Source organism: Dermacentor andersoni, chromosome 4 (genome assembly GCF_023375885.2).
Source record: "Dermacentor andersoni chromosome 4, qqDerAnde1_hic_scaffold, whole genome shotgun sequence".
Classification (NCBI taxonomy): Eukaryota; Metazoa; Arthropoda; class Arachnida; order Ixodida; family Ixodidae; genus Dermacentor; species Dermacentor andersoni.
Genome location: NC_092817.1, coordinates 101,403,688 through 101,422,344, shown reverse-complemented (window position 1 = coordinate 101,422,344; position 18,657 = coordinate 101,403,688). Strand labels below are relative to the sequence as shown.

The 18,657-nt window shown below is 43.1% G+C and overlaps 1 protein-coding gene across 2 annotated transcripts in view; it reads right to left on the bottom strand.

Moving 5' to 3' along the window:
- Positions 1–13,677: 13,677 nt before the first annotated feature.
- Positions 13,678–18,657, bottom strand: part of LOC126536547 (cell adhesion molecule Dscam1-like) — a 142,498-nt gene continuing 137,518 nt past the window's right edge. For both annotated transcript variants that reach the window (XM_055074079.1, XM_050183560.2), the window contains exon 28: positions 13,678–16,819. In XM_055074079.1, coding sequence (XP_054930054.1) covers positions 16,796–16,819 — 24 coding nt within the window. In that variant the 3' untranslated portion in view covers positions 13,678–16,795. The remainder of the gene's footprint in view (positions 16,820–18,657) is intronic.

Below are 18,657 nucleotides of genomic sequence, written 5' to 3'. Positions count from 1 at the left end.
ACCGACCTAACTCATTTATCATTTATACAGCACATACAAAACCAAGCCATTAGAATACTAAAGTTCAGTTCATATCGAAGCTAGGCAGTGCCGATTCATTGCTTCATAGTTTTGTGATACTTTGAACCTCTAGTTCAATTAAATATCATCTTAAATATCATCTTGTCCTTCTTCTGTTTAAGTCATTCAATCCTAGTATACCATCAAGTGTATTTGTACTGTTGATCTCCTTAGTATAGAATATGCTTCAGCTGGAAATGTTGTTACTATTTGTAATATCGACTAATTATGGTCGACATACTGGATATACTTCAACTCTACTTATTTAGAATACTTGACCAACTTATCATAAACATTGCTCATCATTTAGCAGATTTAAAAAGAGTTGTTTTCTTACTCACTAAATTATAAGGTTGATATTCATTTCATTAGAACAATTTATTAAGGGAAAATACATCCACCGAACCGTAGCATTTGCTACAAAGGAAACCCATACTCGTTCCTCGAAATATGTTCATTATATATAGTTCTCATTTCTTTCTATATTTATCTACGTTGATTTTATTGTTCTAATACAACGAAGTCTATTGTTGCTATGATGGTGTATTAGTTTAGTAACTACTCTTCTCTGTGACCTATGACAGGAGGTCCCCCTGCAGCCTAGTGCTCTTGGACCTCCTTCTGCAAATTTATTCGTATGTTTTTCTCGCCATGAACTCAACATTACTCATAATCTGATTCTCATTCAGATACACTTATAGTATACAGCTGTACACTTCTAAAGTCTTACCGTTGAGAGGCTGTTCAATCAGTTCGCCGAGTGAAACAACGCTCGCGAAAGAAGAGCCACCCAGTCACTTCAGAATTGCATAGCGGGGTGCAGCTGCATCGACTAACTGTGCCTGTGTCGTCATCGAGGACGGTAACCATGCCCACTGCAAATTCAGCGTCGCTGAGAGCAGAGAGTGCAATATCCGTCTCTCCTGGCTGGCACCAACACGCAGTTGACTTCGCTGCCCTCTAGAATCCATGCAACCGTGCCATAGTGTTCCTCTACGTCAAGGGGCGGATGTTAGGGCTAGCAAAGACGGTGACTCTATGCGCAAACAAGGAGTCGAAGATAATTACGCGGAAAGCGTCGAGAAAGGGCCTAAACACCTACAAGAATCACCGCGCCTGGTTCTCTGCGGTATTCAGACTCCGGCCGCTAAAAGCGCTGTGCTGGTCCTCGCCGTACTCGAGCCGCTTACCGCTACTTTTTACATACAGACCTTTCTTAGAAACCTGTGCTGCTCACGCAAAAGAAGCCCACGCACAAGCTGCTTCTTCGCGCATTTTTCTGGATTTCCAATTGGATTGGAGACGCCATCCAAGCTCTGGAAGTAGCATGGCATTTCTTTGTCACCCATTTGGACTTTCTTGATAACCATCAGATTCCTAAACTTGCCTTCATCCCTCTTCTATGTCATCGCTAGCCCTAATGCAGGCTTTACGTCCGCGTTCCCCTTCCCGCTGTGCAGATTAGCAGGCTGGAGCACGTAGTTCAGGTCGACCTTTGTGCCTTCCTTCAAGTTAACTCTCTCTCTCTCTCTCTCTCTCTCTCTCTCTATATATATATATATATATATATATATATATATATATATATATATATATATATATATATATATATACTTCTATCTTTCTTATTGAAATTAAAAATATGAGAAAGACATGTAGTCACCCTATATGGGGATGACAACTCCTTTTCGCATAGCAACAAAAGAAACAACGCCCTAGGGCCAAACGTCCACAGCACACGGTCCTATACAAATGCGGACATACAAATTAGGCGAAAGCAAGTAACACTGCACTGAGTTCGTACACAATGCGTATGCAGAGTTATAAACACATACACGAGGCCACAATGCAGTCTGCGATGAGCCTGGGGCACTGATAAACAGATGAGGAATACACACTGGTGAAACAATGCACGCACAGAGACATGACTGTCAAAAGTAAGCGGTAAGTAAGCAGAACTCGGGGAAAGCAGTAGAGCTTCACTTTACACCGCAGTGGACTATGGTTCGTATACATACGTCATTGGCGTTTGGACATATTTTGCTTTTTTATTCTTTCCAGCAATGCTTTTCTGTCACAAAAATGAATCAGGAGTGCGTTTGTTCTACATGGAAGCAACTAAATCAATTACCTTTCAGCGCTCCCGCTAAACGTTCCTCACTGAAATACAGCGTATTTTAGTGCGCAAATATGGGTTTCATTAACCTCTTTACAGCTTGCTTGGACTGCATTAGGTATGCAAAAAACACGGACAAGTATTCACAAATGTTCTGTTCCGTTAAGTGTCGTGCACGATTTGGCGTTGTGTTCTCGCTCAGTTCCTTAAAGTTAATATAAATACGATAACGGCGACGGCTCTCACGGTTCGTTCCGAACCTCCTAAAAATATTACAATGTTTTTTCTTGACATAGCGTTTGGGAATAAGACACTACACAGAACACAAAACCATAAACAAGCCATCGCATGGAAGAAATAAATATCTTAAGTCTTCAAAGGCGACCTATAACCGCTCTAACTATATAAAAACTCGTCACTAAAATAAATAATAAGCGAATTTAGTTCTAATTGATTGTTGAAAGTTATATACAAATGATTTTCGCTTTTGAATATGGCTAAAACCTTATTGTGTTTCATTTTAGGCACTTCGGTATTTCTTTTTCCGACAGCACATGTTCGCGTGTCTACCCTGTAAAGTTCGACTATCCCACCAGGTACGAGAAACAGATTCATCAACCAGCTATCTGCGAGGGACGGGCTTTGTTTTCCATCACTGCAAGATTCATAGCAATACGTACAGTTACAAGCAGTATACAGCACGTCCAAGTCGGTGGATATGTAGCAACACAGCTTAACCTGTACAAAGCTTAACGAGTACATGTATAGATGCAAATAAACTTGAATTGAATTGAATTGAACCAAGCAAGAACTGCAGCCTTCGTGCCGTGTTTACCCAAAACAGACAGCATGCGCTTTTTTATGTTTTTTTCGCACTAACGAGGTGAAGAAAACTTCCGGCAGAGTACGGAAACACTTCCGTGGCTTCCAGCATCAAGCAGCCGGGGTCACCGGAAGACATGTCTTGGAAACCCGAGACCCGCCTAAAGCCTTTCTAGTACGTTGGGTTTCTTTGCATTTCTCTGAACCGAATGGGAGTCTGGCAATGGCCGGTCGTTTCCGGTGTACGCTTACAGTGCGAACAAAACAACCCGGTGCAGTGCTGGTAAGTAATTGCACACGGGAGCGAATTGCGTGCCCCCGACATCCAACGCCTTTCGCATGCCAGCCGCGGCGCGTACAGCCCGGCTATATGCGAACCAATCACGTCTTAGGGTGGCAGAGTGGCAGCCGTTGCTGCTGGTTCCCTGCTAAGCCGATCGATGAACATTTCCAATCAGGTGTGTCCAGAGAACTTAGCTGTCCAAGCTCGTCCCTCTTTCTCCTCTTCTCTCCTCGAGTTCTCGCGCTGCGTTCCGAATTTCAACTATACGTTCACGCGTCAGCGACTTGCTGGATCAGTTGGAGTACTTCGTTCTATTTTTGGTTAGGCGGTAATCGGGGGTATAGGCTCTCGTCTGAGTGCACGGTCCATGGAATGAGTTCTTAACTACACCTTCACACTTTTTTTGGTGCAGCACGCTTTAAGTGCTAGGTGAAGGATAACGCTGGCTCGTTGCGGTTCACAGGAGCTATGTTGGAACGCGCAGAAAGGAACACGCCTTTTGAGATCTGTGTGTGCGAGCAACATGGCAAGTGCTGAAATCGCTGGCCTGACCAATACAAAACGAAGAGTTTGAACAGTACCTTAATGTGATAGGGATAAGTACGGAACTAAATCTATTAAACGTTAAGATTTTACGGCATATTCGGAGTTCGAACCCCTAATAAATGTTGTTCTACCCTGAAAGGGAAAATGTGTACTTGCGGGGGCCATATGTGCTTTTTTTTACTTCAATGTAGCTGATGTTAATTAGAAGGATATTCAACTTGGTTTCAGGGGGCTCAGTTATTCTAACGATACCTAAAAGGAATAGTAGCGGCCCCACTGTCTATCAATATGCTATGTAGTGTTTCTTACTATCCTAATTATTCTGGTTAAAAAAAAAAAAACATCTGAGAGTCGGCTAAATTACGGTGTACTTGTGCGTACCGTCACCATGTTTGCCGGCATCATGCTTTTAATCAATATTGTCTTGGAGTTCTCATATAGAGTTCTCAATCAATATAGAGCTTGGAGTTCTAGAGTGAATAAGGAAAACTCGAACGTTATTGTTCCAAGTATACCCCATGGTACTTGAAGCTGCTCTTGTTCATGCTGGGGTGTTATAGGTGCGTACAACTAGTCGTTAATAGAAAGCAAGTACTGCAGTGAGGATTTCTTCCTCACTAGACATAGGGCCGTTTTCACAAATCCTATCCTTCCTACGTGGTCCTCGTTATTCGTCGGCCGCTTTCGCTAATGATATATGCAGCCTTAGACAGAATTGGCTAAAATTCGCTCTTGCGAAAGATCCTAGCATAAAAGTTTTATGTTAGTGCGGGTGTTGACTCTAACAATTTCATGTGATTGGAAGCAAGTCTTTGAGCAACAGTACTATAAGCACGTTGTATTCACCAAACCTTTGTCCCGAACACTGCTTGCAAGGGAGAAAGATACGCACCCCCGAGAGTACTGTATTAGCTTCTATTTCGCTTGCAATCATTAAGCAAGTCCCGATTTTTATGAACTCTTAAAGGGAGCGGACGAAGGGGAAGCAATCTATGCTCTGTTAGAGAAGAGTCGAAAATGTCTAGCGTTGATTACGATGTGTTTTACAACTCAGTTTTATAAACGACTTTTGAAAGAAAAGGTACTTCTGCCCGGTTTTGGTAAAAATTTCGTTTGCATGGTTACATTCGCTTCGGAAGCGCCTCTCAGCGGAGCTTTCGGCAACAAAAAGTCCTTACACTTCACCGGATGTGCCTCCGCACGTGCCAAAAAGTGTTGTCACTACCGAACATGGTTTCTGCTTTCGCAAGTGCTGCTTCACAAGCATAAAATCAACCATGAGCGTAAACCAATTGAAAGCATAGGACATCAAAAAACAAAAATATGGCAAGCATACAACTGCTGATATCTACTTCATTTTGTGGTTTTATTGGCGCTTTACTTCCAGCGTAGCTACCCTCATACGCTTTTCCTGCGTAAGGCACTCCGCGTTATCGAAAAAAGTAATAATGTTAGACAACGCCATCTTTTCACTCGCTTCGAAAAATATGACCTACATGCGTCTACTGCCCTCGGTTTCATGTCCCGAGACTTCATCTTGCGCGACCCTGAGTGCAATGGCATTGAAGGGCAGTGTTCCCTGGGAGCTCTGAGTGACAGAGACGTAGAAAAAGAAACTATCGAACAAGAGAGCGATTCGGAGTGAAATGGAAGGTAACTAATTTTCATGTACCTTGGGCCGGTATAGTGCATGAATTACTACCGCTGGATTCTGAGCCCATCCTATCGTTCATCGTTCACGGCTGGTGATCCTGTTAACAAAGCTGGCGAAGCAACACTGTGACCACTGACGAAGCGCAAGAAGGAATTGCCCGTGGAATAAAATCGCTACATTATTCGTACCCTTTAATATGTTACAATAACGGCCCAACTCACTTGTTATCTTTTTTCAGCTCGTGCCGTGTACATGACTATGAATTCATGTCTGTAAATCAAGACGACAACGTGTCTCCTTTTCTTCACTGACATGCGTAAAAAAGCCTAAATCAGTGTTGATCGCCGAACCCTACTTTTATTCTGACAGCGCGGCGAAACCTGTCAGCCCTGTCAGCTCCGAAAAGAACTCAATGGCAGGTGAACAAGGAAATGCCATGGTTAGGAATGTTTACTTGGGGTAAGGAAAAAGAAAAGATAGCAAATAGTTTCCACATTACCAATGATATCCGCACACTCTCATCCCTCTATGGTGCCTTATGTTGGACTCGGTGCAAGCAGCAGCGGCTTCAAATGATGAAAAGTAGAACTTTCGTAAACAAAAAAATATGCTCGACACGCATGACAAGGCTGGTTGTTTCCCAGGTTTTTTGCAGGGTTACTTATGAACAGAAAGAAAGCAAAGAGAGGAAAGGCAGGCAGGTCAACCAGACAAGCGTCCGGTCTGCTACCCAACACTGGATGTAAGAAAAAAGGGAGAATAGAAAGAGGAAAACACTGAGAGAGGCAGCACTACGCACACAGGACACAAGCCGGACTACATTCGACTACTGAGGTCGGTGTACTTAAAAAAAAAAACTGGAGTAACGCATGATTAGCTTTGTGCGCAAGGGACGCATGCGGCCAAGGTTCAAGATTTTAGTTTTTTGCAGAAAATGTTCTAAACTACTGTTGACTTAGTTCGTTCTGCAAAGATACGCGCTGAACGCCGTATTGAGGGCAAGGGCACAACATTCGATGGATATTTTCTTCAGATCCACAAGTGTCCGTCGTTTGTATCGGCCGTTTCAGCAGGGTTACAAACAGGGTTTGTAAATGACGCGCATAGCCATAGGTGATAAAGTAATTTCCATCTTTGCGGGTGAGGCTAGTCGGTTTTTGCAGCCTTAACAAAGGGCCCAGGGTATATATGTCGGCGGCAAATCGAAACACCCGGAGAAATCCAGAAAGTGTGTCGTTGTGTGACCAAGCGAACGAAGCTCTCTTGCAACTTACTTCTGTCCTCGCGAGTCGTATTGAAATAGTCTGGAGGCCTTTGCGGGAAGACCAGTCAGCCTTTTCAGCGAACTTGTTACCTACAGTACCACACACAATAATCCGGAAGGCACTGAAAGATGATATTGTGTATTTTTCACGAGGATGGTGTTATTTCAGATATTATCTGCTCGTATGTACTGTGACGTAAAGTATATCTGACACTCTGAAGAGCCTCTTTTGAATCACAAAATACGACCCATTTCTGTGACGTTTGATGACTAACGCAGTTCCCAGTCGTACGAAGGGCTGCAGTTACTGCCGCCGTAAATGCCGTCATGTGTGAATGTCATCATTATCGTCCTGCATTATCCGTCCTGCAACAGCAGCTGTTGAGCTGGTAGGCAAAGCCGAAGCATCAGTTTAAGTATGCACGAGATCTACGTGTGTCTTGCTCAACCGAAATTTGGAAACACTATGTATACGTGGGGGTCGAAAGAATCCCACAGGACCCTATTCGCCCTTTGACTCCACATGCCAGACCTTACGGGTCAAATTTACACCCTGCGGTGCTTCTACATGTTCTAATATTGAACAGTTAGGTTCGAAACCAAATTTTGAATAATTTCGCTCAAAGCAACGAAAGGCACTGCCAAAATAGCTTGGAAACACAGGATCAAAATATGCGTTTCTTTTAGTTGTATAGCAACAATGAGATTGTAGTTTCTGTCTCAGGTCTTTCTAAGGCTACCAAAATATGATTTAAACACTTTTATCTGTCTATTCAAAAACCAAATTTAGATATTGAGATTGCGAGAAAATATTTGTAAAATATCTCTGAAACGTAAAATTAAGAACAAGATTGTTTACAAATGCAAGATCTTATGTCCGCATTGGCATTGTGGCACTGAGCTGCACACTAGGGAGCCTTCTCTCACAAATATTCTTTTTTCAATAAGTAGTGATTTTATTTGCGTCTAATGAATTCGATAAAAATTGTTCTCGGCGATTCATGTCCCTGCTTCGTCTCCGTAGGTTCTTCAAGACGGTATAGGGCCGATGGTTGGTGTAAATGGTAGGACCAAAAGAAAAGTTCGGCCTTGAGGTGTGCTTTCACGGAGATCAATAGAAATATGGCTGAAAGAAAGATTCTATTGCCAAGGTTAAACTAAAGTATGGATGTTCAACAGAAAGGTAAATTCCACGGCCGACAAATCGACAAATCGAAGTTCTACTTCTTCATGCCAAATTAGGCTAGCCTATGCTTCAAGCAAAAAAGAAAAAAAAACGCGATGTGCTTTTTTCTATGCCAAGCGCAATATTTCAAGAGTATATTATTAGCATATGTACCTTCAGGAAAAGTGCCATAGTAAGAAATACGTTCTTGGAACTTTATTTTTTTTGCTGGCTTGTAGACTAACGGAAATAGAGGGGGGCAATTAGGATACAATCCGCCCCACTGCCCTCCCCCTACCTCCCTTGCGTGGATGCCAAAACAATTTTCTATAGGTTCTAGTTTTTAAATTCGGAGACCATACGTTTTCGTAATGACTTTTGATACGCCGTCCACAATTGATTTCTCCAACAATTTTTTATCAAGAAGACGGCCCGAATTACTTCCTGTTTCGAAGGCCTGTTTACGAATGCGCGAACGTGTGCAATCAGCGATAAAGGGTATGCTAAACTGGAGGACCCAGAAAGGAAGTAGTGAAAAGATGGCAGAAGAAAAAAAAAGGCTCATTAAAGGTGGAGTGGTTGAACATCACCGTGACCAATAATCCGTACGACGATGGCTAGCGTGCATGAATGACGTGCACAGGGGCATGAAATTTGAAAATTTCATTCGTATCACACACGTGTTCCTAAGGAAAGGGCCGAGGACGCCTCACTGAACGAGAGCTTTCCGGGTAATTTGCTTCAGCTGCAGCCACGCCTCTCTAAACAACGACCTGCATGCTGCCTGTCTCATCGATGACGTGGTGGTTGCGTGATGCCGCAACAGCACGCTGAGGCATCTTGGCGCTCCTTGCAAATAAGAAAGCCACTTTCGGATAGAAAGAGGCAGCTCTTAAGCGCGCAAACAAAGAAAAAGAAATTGTGCCAAGATGTCAGTGCATTATGGTCTTTCTCATAGATTACTTCTTTAGAATAGTATACTTTCTTTCTACTCGCGTGTTAGAAGATTGCGGGCCAAACATTGAGGCTCTTTTTTTTTCACCTCTGTGTGTTCTTTTCTTTCATTCTACAGACAAGCATATGAGACTAAAAGGGTATAGCAAAGCATGGTAATGAAAAAAAGGAGGCGAAAAACGATGACTTAGTAACGATGTTGGCTTTAGTGATGCTGTTTCAACTGCATGCCGCAGCGGAGGGCACTTTTAAGTGCGTCAAGGTCATAACCGCCGTTTCCAGCCTTAGTTGTTTAAATGGCGGCCCAAATGTGTAACGCGTTCAAAAAAGGCACTTCTAAATTTGCGCGTGCGATTTCACCTCTTCGTTAACAGAAAGGCTAATGAAGTTTTTACAGATGATGTAGGCTGCCAGAATCGCACCCACAGAAGTAGGCAAGAAGCAAGGATCGAGGCCCGTGTTCGCAAAACGCTCTTACGCTAAAAATAGTCCAACGTGCAAATTCCAGCCGATCCTGATATCGGACAAATGATTAGCAAAGGCAGCTTGCCCCTGTCAAAAAGCACTTACGAACGTAAGACTTTATGAGTACTGACCCATTCTGGCCTTCTGGGGGGAGTGGGTTTGGTGGGTACGTAAATGCACCAAGCAGGAACGTTAGCATTACGGCCTACTGAGATCGATTACTTTAGAAAGATTGCTCAGGTTTTTTTTTGTGTGTGTGTGTGGTGAAAATTCAAAAGCGTCGGCGGCGTGCGCTTTCTTTAATTTAGAGCTGAAAACGAGGAGCTTAGACGGCCAGTGCGATGTCCGAGTTTTTTTTTTCTATTTTATGTATTGAATGTGTCACACTACTTGTACAAGCTGCGTCATGAACGCTACTCTTTCACACGCACACACAAAAAAGAATATCTATAAGACCATAAGTTGTCGCTGCCGTATACTTGGACAAACAGAGCTTACAATATTAATAAAATAGAGAGCGATTTTCTTCTCTATGAAACAAAGTTGAAGTTTGAGGAGAATTGCATTAGAATGCAGGAAAGTTGTGCCATCCACCACTAAACGCTCCATTGAGGGGTGTTCAACGGATGACAACCAAACGCTTTCGATTTCACCACAGATCAGAAATGCTGTTTCCTTTACCCGCCGTGGTTGCTCAGTGGCTATGGCGTTTGGCTGCTGGGCACGAGGTCGCGGGATCGAAGCCCTGCCACGGCGGCCGCATTTCGATGGAGGCGAAATGCGAAAACACCCGTTTGCTTAGATTTAGGTGCACGTTAAAGAACCCCAGGTGGTCGAAATCTCTGGAGTCCTCCACTATTGCGTGCCTCATAATCAGAAAGTGGTTTTGGCATGTAAAATCCCATAATTTCATTTTTAATTTTGCTGTTTCCTTTTATATTCGGCAAACGTTCAACGTATAAAGATGGCGTGGTCTTTTTTCATAAGCTTCGCATGTACCGCAGTAATCAATATTTTTTTTTTATTGTTGCACGAAAAGGAGCAGGACTACGTTTACAGACATAAGTAGCGTAGTTATGGCTCCCAACATAGTACACCCACAGATAAAGCAGGCGCACATCCTTGTCGTCATTTTGCACTAGCGAAGTAGCTTCCTTGTACAAAAGGCCTGACACTCACAAAACTGATGAAATAATTTTGAGAGCTTAATTTAAACACAGAGCATGGTGTGGCAGTTGTATGTATGTGCTAAACTTTCAATAAGCTCGTAGTCCGGCGCAAGCAAAAAAAAAAAGGCAGTCAATGAGAACAGAACAATTCTGGTAGACGTCTATAAAAATTCGCTAAAGTAGCTGCGGGCCAAACAAAGGGCTTAGTAGCTCTTGGCCGGTGCTATTCTTAAGGCTGTAAGAAAAAGCAGACTTACTGAGAAACTCCTTGACGTAAGTGAAAGAGAAGCACACAGTGCGTTGACTGTTTTTTATTGTTAGTGTGTCCTTTCGGTTGACAGCGCCTCCTCGTATCTGTGACGCTTCACGGCTATTCTAAGCTCCTTATTCAGTTTCGTCATTGTTCGCTCTTCTCGGCAGGGAGCTATGAAAGGCGTATAGGGTGTCTCTTGGCCCGTGCCGAATGTGAACTTTTGTCCGGGCGTGCCAGGGGTAACGTTCCGCAACAGCGATCCAACCAACAAAAAACTTGTATGGCAGAGCAACCCCTTGACAAAAGCACAAAAGCGAAAACCCGGGGCTCCGCTGAAAGAGGTTTCATCGAGACGTGCTGGTGTTACAATGGTATAGAAGCTGTGGTAGACTGTCTCCACAAAAAAATTAGTGCATATAAAAACCTTAGTATTTCAATTTTGTCTATTCCAACCCAGTAAGCGATTTGGCACGCCTACCCACTCTACCCAAGAAAACGTCGCGCTGCGTGTCAGTCTTGTCCTTAAATATAGAGCAAACGCTAATGCTTAGTTTTACGAGAACTTACCTCATTTGCTGAGAAATCCTTTCAAGCATTTTGTTCAACCAAGAACATAAAACTATATAGAGAGCAGCCTCTGCACCGCGCTGGTGACGCGGCGCCATGGCCATGCTCTCTCCTCTCACGCAACACCTGGCGCGCTAGCACCCAGCAGGTGTTCCTGCTCTGCTCTGTCGAAGCGAGATTGTGATTTTGCGTCGCAGATAACGGGAATTAAGATGCCGTTTCGCTGCTACGGACAACGCCGGCTTTTTCACTCAGTGGACCATTTGATGCTTTCGCATCAAAATAATAAATGTTCTAGAGCCTGAGTTATTGTAAGCAGGAGGAAGCTTTAGCGTAAGAGAAATTTTACCACGTTTGTATATACACAAAGTGAAAATAAAATACTTCCAGCTTATATGCAAATTGCAGACAACGAAGTTGTGTAAGACACTTCTCACACTTTTCTGAAGTCATAGAGGTCTGTTTTGCCACTACCCAAAATCTACGCAACACTTTGAAAACAAAGCTTGACTTTGTAGCCACTCTCCGTCGCTTAGCCATGCCTTGCTGTGGGGGTCGTTGCCCCTTGTTCCGGAAATCCAGGTTACCTCTCGGTGCCCTGCCGCGGGGCTCATTGCCCCCTACTCTTGGAACTGAGGCGGCTTCCCGACTGGGGCGCCAGCACAGCCACTCGGCGAACCTGCTTTTACATCTGAATAAAGTGAGTCGGCTCTCCGTTCCCGAACTGTCAAAACGTGTATTCCTTGCCTCTGCAAAACCATGCTCCGAACAACTTCTGTATTTAGTAATTCTTTCCTTGTACCCATATCATTTCAAATTCTTCACTATATCCGAGCTTAGTCCTTCTATAGCCTGTGTTAGAACCGCTTGCTCGTGTAGTCGGCTCCGACTCTGTTTAAGAGTGCTTCAATATTCACCCTATCTTGCGCAATTTCACCGCCTTTTCGCTTGTAGCTCAGAAAAGCGGTGAGCCCATCCAAGAAGCCAGAACGGCCACAAGAACAGCATGCCTAAAGAGAGAGAGAGAGAAATACAAGACAGGAAAGGCATGCCTAGAAGAAAATTCTGACATGCTCATACCGCTCATACAAGCGATACGGTGGTGTCCAAGCCAGTGATGCTGCGTGTTGATGCCGTAAGCGAGCAGGCCGTTACGGCACCTATATGTGATACGCGCATCAGGACGGGAATATTTCGCACACTGCAGAACGATTTTGAAGCACCTATGAGATGTCTTGTGTTTTCTCGCCTGTCTGAGTCACTGCTATTTATTTGTGTGGTTTTGTACGCAGCAGAAAACTTAGCCGAAGGTTATTCAATAGGCAAAATAGTCGAAGGAAAGTCGTGTCTATGAGGAAATTATAAGATATGTTTGAGATATCTTACCGTAAACCCGGCATTAAGGAATCTAACGATGGTTTGGTACGAAGTTGTGATCAAACCACCAGCACTGACTTGATTTGAAAAATAATGTACGCGTAGACGATGGCATTTTTACACCATAGGCCGCTTTGGAATCTCTTTTGCAGTATTTAATTCGATATCACACAGGTCTCAGTCAGTGTAAATTAGCGCAGTCTTTTGAGGTCTAGGATGAAATAGTTTACTAGTTTTGAAAAATATTTCAGCTCGCCAACTGTGCAGCGTATTCCGGTTTTTATAGCATTTGTACGTCATACAATGCTTTAAGCCATTGTGAATTCCTGTTTGTTTTAAGAACACGCAAAGTCTTTGAATATGTGGGGAGGTAGAGATTGTGTGGTTTCTGAGCCGTAGTTTTGGATGAATAAACAACGTTAAGGCCTTTCCCAAATACAGCTATATTGTTGGAGTTGAAAAGGATAATTTAGTGGGCGCATTTTTATTTTCACACGTTTTGCTCTAACGACCGCATTAATGGGTGGCTAAGTGTAATTAGCTTGTATTTAGCACCGAATTAACATAAACGCTTGGTGCAGTGAGGTAGGGCGAGAGCCCGGGAGCATGCGAACTCCAAACTCCTCAGTCATAATAATGAAGATTTTATGATGATATTGACAGGTTCCCTGAATCCAGTACGTTCTTATTATTTGCCAATCTAAAAAACCCGCTTTCATATTTCTCATACAAAAGAACCTATCCTGTCGTGTTCAGAGCGGCGCAGTTATTCACTAAGGTTTTTGTCATCTGGCTTCCAGAAGCCTGCGTCCGTCTAAATGACTACGTTTTCTGACAATAAATGAGTAAATTTAGAACGTCGATTTACAACGAGCGGGCTGGAACGACTGAAATATTAACTAAAGAAAAGCCATTACGTAAGAAATGTTCATAGTTAAGTATAATGGACAAAACAAGGTAAGATGAATACAAAATTCCAAACTTGAAGTGCACAGATCTTGTATCGAATTTTTATTCCCTCAATTCAGGAAGTTTTGATCAACACGACATTTGTATTTACAGACAACGAGAAAATTGGGTGTTAGTGACAGGTATTTTCCGTGAACAAAATATTTGTTTGACTTCAACACTTTGTTCTGCAATGAAAGGCGCTATTTTGATCGCGAATGTCACGAAATTGTCCAGCAGAACAGTTTGTAACAGAACTCATGCAATACACGTACGGTGCGGAATGAAGACAAAAAGGGTTTTACACCGATATAACAGCTCCATAGATTCTATCTTAGATATGAAATGCTACCTGCTTTACTGAAACAGGCAGTGCTCGTCGGTATTTACACTTCACTACAAAAATATCACACCTGCTTTTGCAACGCACCTGAAACACAGTGTAGAGGGTCGTACCAGTTATAGATGCACAACTGTTTGACACGTCTCCGAAAAAAAAAAATATCATACAAATGGTAGCAACGAAACCCAATTGTGAATGGAAATACCGGGCAGCGAAGCATTGACCGTTTTCGGTAATTCATCATCATTTAGATGAACCCGAACCATTGTCCATTTCTCTTGCAGACGTCATGCTGCGATCACAAATAAAATGTCGGACACGTGAGTCTGATGATTGTTGTCAGAGCAAAAACAAATAGGTGAAATGCCTAGCTCTCTTCTCATGACATGACGACACCCCATGATTTTGTATGCAACACTTGCGAGAATGTTACATTAAATGATTGAATTCTACCAGAAGTTGTAGGCGACCATGATTGAGAGGGCGTTAGATAAGCACTACGAACAACTGTAGACCCCTCCATTCTTTTTCGATGTGCTGTTTCAGTAGATACGGAGCTCAAACGCCGTTTTTAATGTGTGGCCTATTCAGTAGCAACAGTTACCTTCTTTTAAATAACACAGAAAGAAAGTCACCTGAGTTTTGCTGTTTCCCAATTGTAGCCTTGTTTCTATTAATTCTTTCATACATTGTCAGTAATGGTCATGAACTAACCTATGAATTCGTGAAATAACTGGTTAAAGAATATCTTTTGCACTGACCTGTTTGTGCAAATTCCCAAAATATTAGAAAACAGAGCCGTTGCCCAACTCGAACAACGACTTTGCCTACAGTAGAACATGATGGTAGAAGCATTGAGCAAGACATTCAAATAAAGGGACAGTTAAAAAACTATCAACGGGAGCGTACAAACATATTTGTAGTTTCAACCTTTAAGCACAAGAAGACACAGAGACTGTGTGACAAAGGTGGACAAAGCGCTTTGTCTAAGTTTGTCACAGTTTCTGTATGTCTTCTGGGCGCTTAAAGGTTAGAATGGAATAGAAGCATGCCAAAAATTACATTACTTAACATTTTCTAAATTCGGGAGTGCTAATCTTTCAGTGAAATTTCAGTAAAGCGTTCACATCCGAGAAAGCCGATGTAACAATACACTTTGTGACCTAGCTTAGCATTCTGTACTTCACTGAAGTACAGTTCCAATGTACTATCAAAACCATGCTGAAAACTGACACGCGCTGCAAATACAAGCAAATTTCGAATCATTACGACCTTCCTCTATCGACAGGCAGTTTATATCAGCACCGTTGTCACATGGGCAGCATATACTGGACCTTATTTCACAATTAGATATCTTTGAGTAATGGCGATCTCGAGCAACACTGCATAATAATTAAACTGCTTCAGATTGTCACGTGAAAAATTAAAACAACGTACGTCAAGGACGACCGCTGACATTCTGACAGAACATCTAAGCAGCGTACGAATGGGCACTTACACGTGAAGCATCTGGCGAAAACAGTCTTGTGTCTCGGCTATTCATCAATCAAAACTTTATCAATCAAATTTGACGCATTTCTCCCTCCTGCTAAACAGAACACTCGTATATTTGGCTACTTCAAATACCACGTGTTCACCTATTCCTTCTTTATAAGGTGGTTAGCTGCCAGGCCCCTCAGTGAATGATGATATTGGGAATGCCATTACAACAATTTTGAAAGAGGAAATTTACTCTTTCCTGCGACACCATTTTGATGCTATAAAGCAAGCACGATTTTGAAAGTGATTTGCTGCTGGATTAGTGCATGTTAAAAGGATAGCTGGGTCATAGACATTAGATAAATTGATTTATACTCTACGAAGCCTCATTTGTCTTTTTCTTAAATTTTATTTAAATACATCTCTCAGATGACTAAGTGAATAACTGTAAATTAGAAAATTCTTTCATGGGCAGAACTACGTCAGACACGTTGTTGAGGCCGTTTTGTTCAATACGTGTAATGATTAGATCTTCAGCGTTTGGCAGGCGACTCTAATTTAGCGGCTTTAAGGTGAGCGCAAGACATCCCCGTAATTGAGATGCTCACTTCGTTACTGTAGTTTTGCCGTAACAATTTGACACTGTAAGTATAGAAGTTCTGCACGAATGAATTTCGGGTCTTCATGCTCTATTTCTCTATATTCTTCTTACCTTTCTACATACAACTTTCCCGTCCCCTCACTGTAAGGAAGCAAACCGATTTTTTTTTTTCGTTTTAGCTAACCTTCCTGCCTTTCTCCTTTCTTTCGTCTCTCTATTGCCTAAAAGGTGTCGTAAAATCCGTTCTTTCTGTTCGGCTCATTTGAACATTCTATGTTTAACAGAACGCGTTGCTGAAAACAGCGATTGCAACTTCTTTGACTCTCACAGTAGAAATCTTCAAGGACACATCTGGCAGTATGAAAAGCTCTTGCGCGACACAAGGTCCCTTGCTTCTCAAATGCATCAATAGTCTTCTTAAAATCACAGTCACGTACAAAAAAGAAACATCACTCGACAGTCCATTTGAGGCACGTAATGCAGGCTTCTGACGCCCTTGAGGCTTCAACAAGACCGCTGGTATTCCTTACTTGTTCACATCGTACACGGCACTTCGAGGAGGCACACTGATCAACGACGATGAATCATTGCGTTCCACTGTCTGGACAGTGTGTGCTTTCGGTGTCCGCAGAAGGTTCCAACGTCACACGCAAGTCTCTCTCACATCCGTTCGATGGTGCGAGTGCAGTAGACCTCAGGTTATGCTGTAGCCGGGACTAACGTGGATTCCTAATGCTTCCAGGCGTTTTGCGGCTGGTTGAAAAGAGAGAGAGAGAGAAAGATAATGGACAAGATTTGTAGCAGAATGAAATCATCCTAGGGGATAAATTTTTCTCGTTTATTGTTTAGCGAGGGCCTCAAACTTGCAAGTCTTGCTGCCATAAGGCAGCATGCGAGGGTTTATTGGTCAGTTGCCTTGTCCTAAGTTCATGCACACGTGGTACCGGCCATTTAAATGGTTTTCCACATCCACCATCTTGGCCGTGAGCGCCGCTGGACGACAGTCGCAGAACTGATCTTATACACATACTGGAATAACTGGGAAAGGAAATGGGAGAACGGTAGCCATGGCAACATACTTTGTAAAGCGCCGCAGGCACGTAATTTGGAAGAATATTGTTCGGCTGCTACATGCGGCAAGTTATCTTTTCAACCAATTTCATTTACCTGTTCATTTCTATATTTCAATTAAGCAACAATTATTATTGCTGCCTGTTTTTCCTTTTTGCTTTTTTGTCTGTTACATCGCAAGATTAGCAGTTGTTCTGGTTCATAGGTTTTATTCCATATTGTGTTATACGTCCCTCAGACGGGCTAATACGTATTGAATGTGATTGTTGTAGCGCATACAAGTGGGGACGAACCGGCACAGCAACACACACACCAATATATGTGTGTGTGTTTACATTATTATATTATTATCAAACGCCAATGACATTTAATAATACGGTGCACCAACAAGCCCAGCGGGGAACATTAGTACTAATACAGCCAACATTTATTGATGCAAAAGCATTATATGCCCCGCGAGGCACAACATCTGGCGTGATGAAGCGATGGTTGGAAAAACATGGCTGACGGCGCTAAGAGTAAGAACTCCTCAGAAAAATGCTCGGATTGACGTCAAAGTTTTTGTGAAGATTCATGTAAACAAATCAAATTAATGGCTTTGAAAAGAGTACTTTGTGTCTGGCTGAGAATCGTATACCCAGGCCTCTGGGGTACGAGGCGAGCACGCATCCCCGACGCCACGGTGGTTCCACGGTTCTGGTTGACTAAAGGTGTTCCCAGTGGGTGAGTCATTGCACACGTCACGTCGCAGCCATCTGGCTGCGGCTTTAAGATGGATTAAGGTTGGCACAAATTAGAGCAAGGCGGTTTAACGTGAAGTGGCTGAAAGGGCCCCTCACCCGGCCCCGCCATTTTGAGCTGACAAGCGCAGAGCATACAATGCGCACCAGCGATCGTGTCAGCAAAGATTTACATCGCTACGCGCCGCGGAAAGGCCTGAAATTTCAGTCCGAACGCCGCTTCCCTCTTTACTCGCGACGAATCCGCCCAGAGAGGGACGGTGACGTTATCGGGCTCCTGCGCCTACGTAATCGTGTCCGCAGTGTGACGTCGCTCGTGGTGACACGTGACTTCGAGAATTATTCAAGGCAACATCTGTTATCTGTGCGATCTGTTGCTTGAATTGACGAATTGCAGTTTAGATGAATAATAAAACACACAAAAAGGAATGTCTGCGTGTTTTTTGTTTTAATTTGCACCGAAGCAAGAGAGATGTACTTCCGCTTCGTCGGCTTGTTCCCACGCTCGTGCGGTCACGTGCGCAGGTACCGAAACTATGCCATTTTCTACCGTGTTCCAGCGCGTGATCATGCTCTGCGATCCGCTTGTTCTGCATCAGTATTCGTGTAGCACTGAATTATACCGCTAGTCATGTTTACTTGTGCACAGCGCACAAAATCACGGGCTGCGCGAACGAGAGAACAGCTCGCGCGCGGCGCGGTCAGCGGAAATGCGTAGCGCAGGAAAAAAAAAAAAAGCGAGGAGAAAATAAATGAAGGTGGGGCCTGTGACGTGTGCGT